Source organism: Chinchilla lanigera, unplaced genomic scaffold (assembly GCF_000276665.1).
Source record: "Chinchilla lanigera isolate Chin_1 unplaced genomic scaffold, ChiLan1.0 scaffold00036, whole genome shotgun sequence".
NCBI classification, from domain to species: domain Eukaryota; kingdom Metazoa; phylum Chordata; class Mammalia; order Rodentia; family Chinchillidae; genus Chinchilla; species Chinchilla lanigera.
The window spans coordinates 7,744,633-7,753,346 of NW_004955437.1; the positions used below are offsets into that span (position 1 = coordinate 7,744,633).

At 46.2% G+C, this 8,714-nt stretch overlaps 1 protein-coding gene across 1 annotated transcript in view; it reads left to right on the forward strand.

The window, feature by feature from the left end:
- Window positions 1-549: 549 nt before the first annotated feature.
- Nfya (nuclear transcription factor Y, alpha) overlaps window positions 550-8,714 on the forward strand; it is a gene marked incomplete at its 5' end in the record, with an annotated part of 25,167 nt that continues 17,002 nt past the window's right edge. The window contains 2 exon segments of the mRNA XM_013516936.1: window positions 550-651; window positions 7,813-7,973. Coding sequence (XP_013372390.1) covers window positions 7,899-7,973 — 75 coding nt within the window.

Genomic DNA, 8,714 nt, shown 5'->3' on the forward strand with positions numbered 1-8,714 from the left:
ACCTTTGGAGCCCACTGTGCCCAATCCCAAGATAACAATACTGCCAGGCGTGGTAGCGCATGCCTGTAATCCCAGCACTCGGAAGGCTGAGGCAGGAGGATCATTGTGAGTTCGAGACCAGCCTGGGCTACCAAGTAAGCTCAAGGCCAGCCTGAACTGCATAGTGAGACTCTGTCTCAAAAAAAGACCAAAAAAAACAAGATAACAATATTTGCAAAACTTCTGTTTGTGCAAAATTTTGCCCAGCTCACTCCTGGCCCAACCCACCTGAAACAGGTATAAAAACCCCTGCTTCCCCAAAATTCAAGGCTCAGAATTTGGAGTACTTAACTCCTCTGGGCCAGCCTGCTTAATAAAGCTTTGTTCCCTCCATTTGTCTGGAGTGCCACTCATGTTTTCCTGCGCCACCAGTAATTCTAAAATTCTACATTTGGCTCCCTGGTTGGGAAACCAACATACTGGCCCCTTGAGCCATGGGCTCGGAGTTGGGAAGCGGTCACAGGGAGCTGTTTCCAGGGAATAAGGTGACATTCCCCTGTCCTCATTCAGCAGGACCTCCTTCGTTAGAGGACGACGACTGAGGGCTGCACCCTCTTTTCCAGACCGGACTCAGAGAAGTGGACTGGCCCTCCGACAGGACTGCAGGACAAGGTAAGGCCCCAGGGCCCGCTCCCAGTCAGGCCTGTCCCACAGGATAGAAGGGGAGCGTGTTCACCTTCCCAAGGTCTCAGGCCAGAGACCTCAACCAGGGATTTTTGGGTGGGGGTGGGGGTGTTTAAACAATGTGTGAATGACTGAACTAGTTCATGGCTTGTCAGGATTACTCCATGTTGTGTATGGAGCCTAACTGGGCCCCAACCTGCGTTTTTGTGGTGACATTACACAGCATAAGGTGGTTCACCTGCCATAATAGGAGGCTGACCAGGGTTTATATGGGTGTACCTTAGCCATGACGCCCCTAAACTCCTGCAAGGGGCACAGCCAGGCAGCCACTTGGTGGTTCCTTTGGCAGACTTCCTTCCCTTGCCTGTTGCATCTCCCTTCAAGGGCACCAGATGCACCATGGGCAGAATACCCAGTAAGGCCACTGCCTTAGGCTGCATGGTCAAAATTATAAGAAGGGGTTTAGTGGGGAATATGAGATAAAGCTAAAGCTCACAAGGTTGTGGACCCCCTGTAAAGTAGATTGGCCCAAATTCAATGTACGATGCCCCCAAAGGAACCCTAGCCATCCAGACAGTGCATGCGATATGGAGAGCTGTCACTGTGAAGCCAGGCCACTCCAACCAGTTCCCTTATATTGACTCCTGGCTAGAGGTTGCTCAGACCCTCCCCCACCATAGCTCTGATTCTATGTGAACAGGAAGGGACAGAGTTAGGTTTTTGTGGATCTGGATCCAGACTGAAGACCCCAAAGGGAGAAAATCATTCATAAAGGTGACCCAGAAGACCTCCAGCGTCTACCCTATGCCTTGACACCCCCTCCAGTGCCTCCCGTGCCAGCCTTGCCTAACAGTGTACCACCATCCAACCCTCCACCACCAACGTCTCCCATTAGTCTGCTCCTTAATCCCCCAGCAGCCCTGTCAGTGACCTGTCCACTCCTGTACTCATTTATTCTTTGTATAGGCTGTTTCACCAGTATGTCCTGTTTGCTTTACAAGGTAATCCACTCTCGCCCTAGTCAACAATGGCTGATGCCAGAAACCTGAGGCTGCTGTCCCTTGTTGTTGCCATTGACATAGGGCAACCAGACCCCTGGCCTCTGATGTTAAGCTTTTGTCTCAGGCCATGCTGTGCATCTCCTGTGAAAGCTCTCCAGGAGTCCCCCTGGAACACCTACCCCTTCTAGTTATAACTTCCCGCTTCCTCTACACATGCCTCAAGGTCACATGAGCTACAACACTTCTCCTGTACATGACACCCCCACACAGACACAACACTCGTCCAGCTGCTTATCATATGACAGGACATGCAACTGTAGACACCTCCCAGTTGAACAAACAGCAACATTTCTGCAGTGGCCGCCAGGTCCCACATATTACAGTTGGAATGTTTCCTCCACAGGCAGCATCAGGAACCATAGAAAAGATCCGACCAGATTGGGCATCTGCCCCAGGTACCTGCCTTTTCCTACCCAGCCTCCAGAATTCTAGTGAATGAATATTAATAGATACCAAGAGGTTCCTTTTATATTAGGAAAACAAGACCGGGGTGCCACCCAAAAGAGGCCTCCCTCTTTTACAGGGTCATCCCTAGCTATCGCTGTAGGCGTCTGGGAAAAAAGATCCCCAAAAGCCAGCCCCCAAACACCTAGACATACATAAGCATTCCTGTTTAACTGCTCTAGGGTTGTTTTGGCTCTGCACAACTTCTGCTTCCATCTCCCTTCCTACCAACTGGACGGGGACCTGCACCCTGATATTTCTCACCCCGAAAATGGGTATCAGGCCTGGAGAAACAGCTTGAAGTCCCTCTCCAGACCCCTGTCCGACACCATCGGGCCACCCCCACACTGTCGCCTCGCTACCTATCAGTCACTTTCTCAAGACGTAACAGCTTAGCAGAAATCTCCAGTTCTGTCCTAGAGTTACAAAAAGAAGTGAACTCCATAGCTGCAGTAACCCTGTAAAATCAGTGCACCTTAGACTTAATAACAGCAGAGAAACGAGGCACCCGTGTCTTGCTGGGGGAAGAATGTTTTTATGTTAGCCGATCTCAGGCTGCCCAAAATCTCTGAAATCAGGCTACCAGACTGAAATAGGCCCAAACAAGTAGCCTCTGGCCATTCTGGAGCAGTTGGAGAACACGGGTTATACCCTTGATTGGGCCACTAGGTTCCATCTTTCTCCTGTTGCTGTTTAGCCCTTGCCTATTGAGGTGCCGCACAGAGTTCCTCCCAGCCTGGGTTCGAGATGCCCTGTGGGGGAGGGGGGTGGCTACTGGTGATGCCCTGTGGGGGAGGGGGGATAATGCAGGAAATAGACCACCTCAAGACCCCGCTCCCCTCTCCTCTGCCCTAATATCCCGTCCTGGTTTTCTGTAACCACAACCAAGTGCTGCATCCTGAGCCCCTTCCAGTAGGTAATGTTATGTTCTTGTTCTGTTCTGCTTTATAACCACAAGAATTTACAGCTTCTGTACCCACCATGCGAGCCTCCCCAACCCAAGGTAATACCTACAAAACTTCTGCTTTTGTAAAGTTTTGCCCAGCTCACTCCTGGCCTGCCCAACTAAAACAGAGGTATAACTTCCCCAAAGTTCAGGGCTCAGAATTTGGAGTGCTTAACTCTTCTCCGGCAGCCAAGTCAATAAAGCTTGGTTCCCTCCACTTCTCTGGAGTGCTGCCTGTGTTTCCCATGCCCCAATAAATCTAAAATTGCGGGAACATAAATACAGAGATAGACACATTTTTCCCTAAGATTGGAAAAAAGTGGTTCCTGACTTGTGGGATCAGCTCCGTTAACAGTAGTTAACCTCTTTGGGAGGAAAAAAAGATTTTTTTCAAGGCCCTGTTTGTTGAGGTTGTGTGAACAGTGGGTTTGAGAAAATGCCTGCTCTGTGCTCTTGCCACTACAGATCTCACTATGAAGTTCAGGCTGGCCTTGAACTCACTGGGTACCCCTGGATGGTGTGGAGTTTGTAGTGATCCTCCTGCCTCAGCCTCCTGAGCATTGGGATTATGGGCATGTGTCACCACTCCCGACTCATAGTATTTTAAAATGGTCATACATGGTCCCTCGAGAACTACCAAATAACTTGTTAAACATCTTTGCAAAAGGCAGTCGTCGTCTATATCTCTGCAGCCTGCCCCTTTCTGCAGGAGAACTTTGTTGCCTGCCCTTTCAAGGGACACTAACTAACGTGGTCTGTCACTTTCTCTGATCACAAGGCCTTGTGCAGTGATGTTCATATGGTGAAATTTTCCTGCCATTATTTTTATGCTCTCCTTTTGGAGTACTTCACTCCCTGCTCCGTCATCACCGTCGGTTCTTGTCACACCAGTTCCTGTGGCACCGTTTCCTAGTGTCTGCTGTGTTTACCTACACGTGGACTAAATCTGTCCTCCAGTTTCCCCTGTACTGTTTCTCTTAGAATCCTACTACAGGTTTTTATTACTTTACAAAACTTAGACTCTTTGAAGTTAGAATCTTCATACGTTTCCTTTTTTGAATCAAAATCTCACTGCATAGTTCAGGCTGACCTTGAGCTCACTCTGCACCCGAGGCTGGTGGAGACCTCATAGTGATCCTCCTGCCTCAGCCCCCCAAGTGCTGGGATTATAGATGTGTGCCACGACACCCAGCCATCTGTTTCTTGTTCATTTCTACAATCTTTAGACCAGTGCACATGGTGTATCATAGTTGAGAGAAGGAATAAATTAGGAAGCTTCAGTCCAGAGGAAATTTCTAGTCTAGGGTTTGTGTGATAGTGGTTGTCAGAGAACTGATCTGAGGGCTTCTCCTATGCCTATGGTTGAGTTTCAGGAGGGTTTAGCTTTAGACCGAATGTATATCCACATGCAGTGAGTTCCTAGTGATGGGCTAAATTTCTACTTCTGCACTTTAAAGTCATAGGGCAGAGATGCTCTGGGAAGATTTTCCACACCAGCCAGAATAAACACTCTTACTCTTTGTATCTGAGAAAGAAAACATTAGGAACTCTGTCAGAAGCAAGAGCTAGACAGACTAAATCTGGCTGACTTAATTTTGTCATACTCCTGGGCAAGGAAGCCCTTCAGGAAAGACTGTCAATTCTGCTTGCTGAAGTTCACAGTGGTAGGAAGATACAGCCTCACCAGAGCCAGTGTTGTAGCCCTCACTGTGAGCAGGGTCATGCTGAGGTCCACGCTGACTCACTCCCTTGTTAATGTGAGAGCATTGCTGCTATTTTTACCTTTCAGAGTATAGTGAATTTGTTCTTAAATTGGAGCACTCGTATTACCAGAATAAACTAGTTAAAAAGAAAACCTTTGGGTGTTACGTTCATTAGTCATTCCCATTGTCCTTTGAGTTATAATTTGTAGTTCAGTCTGGTAAGTTGTAAATTTCTAAAAATTAGTCAAGGAAAGGTACCACACAGGAAGGGAACTTGGGATAGCTGAAATGCGAATTCCTAAAAACATAGTGTATCGCCATTCACCTTATTTACCAGATCTGGGACTATGCAACTTCTGGCTGCTCCTTATGGTCGTTACAGTCAAAATGACCTTGAAAACAACAGTGACCAGGAAAGGTAAATGTCTTGAATCAATTCATGGCATGCCAGCAGCGCCCATGGCAAGACAGTGCGGTGAGGTTGAGTGTTACAGTAACCACCTGCCTGCCTCCCATTCAAGTCTGCATTCCCATCTTCCCATGCTTGCCTTGTCAGCTATCTGTCCACATCTCCACCTTTGTATTCATTGTAATTTTTGCTGCGTGTTGGTAAGTGTTAGATGTTACTACACTTCCAACTAAATGCTTGGAGACACACCTTAATATTTTGCTCTCTTTCTGTTGCTGTGATGAGTCCTGTACATAACCAACTTATAAAGAGAGAGGGTTTATTTTGGCTCACAGTTTTGGAGATTTCAGTCCATATTGGCTGCACTGTTTTGGGACCTGTGACGAGGCAGCTCCTCACCTTAGGTTGAGAGAAAGAGGCTGGTCCCTCTCCCTCAGAAGGCCAGAGTGTGGTGACCTGAGACTTCGCGCACGGTGCCCCGCCTCTTCAGGTCTCTGCCGCTTCCCAGGAGTGCGAGGCTGGCCCCTATGAGGGACTTTGCAGATCCATACTCTTTGATTCCTTCCTTTATGACACCTCGCTGGGACACCTTCCAGTTAGTTTCTGTAATTTTACCTCTCAGATTTTGTATGAAAGCCTAGAGGAAAAAGTAAGAGGGAAATTTATGCACAGTATACCTCCCACCCCATATTTCCAGAGTGAGTTACCTTTGATAATTTATATTAGTTTTAGAGTGAAGTCTTTATTCAAGGTTCGCCATTACCACTTGAGTTTATCTAATTGTGTCCTTGTTTTCAAAAAGGCGCCTTCAGATCTTATGCTATATAAAACTGGTAAATTTGAATAGTGACTGGATGTTTGGTGATTTTTAAGGAATTAATGTTTGAAAATGATATTGAGATAGGTATTGTGGTAAATGATCTAAAGACAAATAAGTATTCACAGATGCTACAGTGTTTACAGAGTCTTTGGAATAATGCTGTCTGGGATTTGCGTCAGCAGGGATAGGATGGAAAAGGGACAAGGTATATGGGACGTCGGCCGTGTTGTTGAGCTCAGGTGATGGGGCTGTGGGGCTCATTACACTGGCCTTTCTACGTTTGAATACAGTGGAAGACTACCAACATGAGAAGTTGAAACTATATATGATAGTGAAGTGTTAGTAGATAGTTAAATTCAAGATTGTGATACATCTTAAATCTTTTTGGAGAAAATTATAACCTTAGTAAGTCAAAGGTTTTCCTTAAGAGTCTTCTCTATCCATGGTTTTATTTTCCACAATTTCAGTTACCCATGATTCCAAGATACTATGCTAAATGGAAAACTGTAGCAATCATTGAGGAGTTTTCAAATGCATGCCATTCCTAGGAGTGTGGTCAACACACCATCTCAAGCAGAGTAGTGGATCTGCACAGTATAAACTACCCACCCACCTATTGCTCTCTTACTGGCTGCCTCAGTCATCAAATTGACTATTGCAGTATTCACTGCTTGTATTCACGGAATCCTCAGTTTACCTAATAATGGCCCCAAAGTAGCAGAATCATTATGTTGAAGAGACACCAATGCATAAAACATGGAATAACGGACAGACTCTGGTACTGTGTGGCAACACTCTGCAGAAGAGGTAAAAACAGGCTGTGAGGGTTTGGCACTATCCAAGTGTTATGGCTTGTGTCCAGACGTGCCCCCAGAACCTCCTGCGGTCATAGACGGGCCTTTTCAGAAGCTGCTGGCTCTAGAGTGTGGTGCTGGGATCAAGGGTGCATGATTACTAAATTAGTCCACTGATCGGTTTAGCATAGTGCTGGGTGTGGGTGGTGCACCCAGAAGGTGAGCACCAAATGTGTATTACAAATTAAAGAAACCAAGGAACCTTATTCTATAAAGTACATGTGCAGACCTGAAAACCCGTAATTCCCCAAAAAATAAAAATAAAAAATAAGCTGAGTACTACTGGATTTATACCCTGTGAAAAAAAAATTTTTTGAGTTGTGAACATTGCAGTGATAATACTGAAAGTTAAGATTGCCAATAAGAAGTGTCGGGGCTGGGGATTTAGCTCAGCGGCAAAAGCGCCTGCCTGGCAAGCGCAAGGTCGTGAGTTCAGTTCCTGGTACCGGAGAAAAACCCAAAAAAAAAAAGAAGTGTCAAAAACACCAGGTGAAGTAACCAAGGCATTCAGGCAGTGGAGGTAAGAAGATCACAATGAGTTTGAGGCCATTCTGAACTATATAGGGGGAGATTCTGTCTTTAAAAAAAAAAAAAAAAAAACTAAACTAAAAAACTGAAGACTTCGGGAGCTGGGGATTTAGCTCAGCGGCACAGCGCCTGCCTGGCAAGCACAAGGTCATGAGTTCAATTCCCGGTACCAGAAAAAAGAAAAAAAAAAAAAAAACTGAAGACTTTTTAAAATGTGAATATATTATATTACTGTGCCGTGAAATCCTACTATAGTTAAATATTGAATATAAGCATTTCCTACTCTTACCCTATTGTCTTGCAAATGGTAAGTAAAGTGATAATTGTTAAGGTGACTTGTCTGGCAAAGCCTTTCTGACCGTCTCATTTTCATCTCCTCCCCAGCCTCACTGATAGCCACACACTACCTCGGTATCCTCGAGGGTCTCCAGCAAGAAGCTTGCTGTGTGCAGGACTAACGTGGAAGCACCATGGAGCAGTACACAGCTGGTAGCAATAGCTCCACAGAGCAGATTGTGGTGCAGGCCGGACAGATCCAGCAGCAGGTACGGGAGCAGAGTGGCGGTGGAGCCCGCACACACTCGGTGGTGGGGGAGTTACTCTGGGGAGTTGCCTGAGAGACCTCTGCGTGTGAACCCTGAGACAGGATCTGGTCACTCATGCCAAAGTCCTTTTCATGACCTTTTCAAATCTGCCCTTCGTGGGGACCTGGTTTAATAGTAAATTGCCTGTTTTGTCTCACTGAAGGTTAAAACACCAAGTCTGTTTCTCACATGGAAATTTGAAATTTTGTTTTTATTTTTCCAGGTTCAGTTTGATAGGTTCTGTACTTGTTGGGGCTACATGGTGATTTAGTGAGGGTTTGGTCACAGTAGACAGTGTCAGCTCTCCTGAAATCTGTTCTTTGATTTGGCCCATCACCATACTTATTTTGAACAGCTTGAGCTCAACACTAAGATAATATTTAGACAGCCTCTCTTAATGGATAAGCACAAATTAGGAAGCAATTCTTGCTCTTGGGTTATTCTTTTTTTTTTGTCTTTTTGGAGACAGGGTCTCACTCTGTAATTCAGGGAGGCCTTGAATTCATACTGCTCTCCTGCCTCAGCCTCCCAAGTGCTGGGATTACAGGTGTACGCTACCACACCCACAGTGTGTTTAGTGTTTAAAAATACAGAGCCGGGTGTGGTGGTGCATGCCTGTAATCCCAGCACTCAGGAGGCCGAGGCAGGAGGATCATTGTGAGTTCAAGGCCAGCCTGGGCTACAAAGTGAGTTCAAGACTAG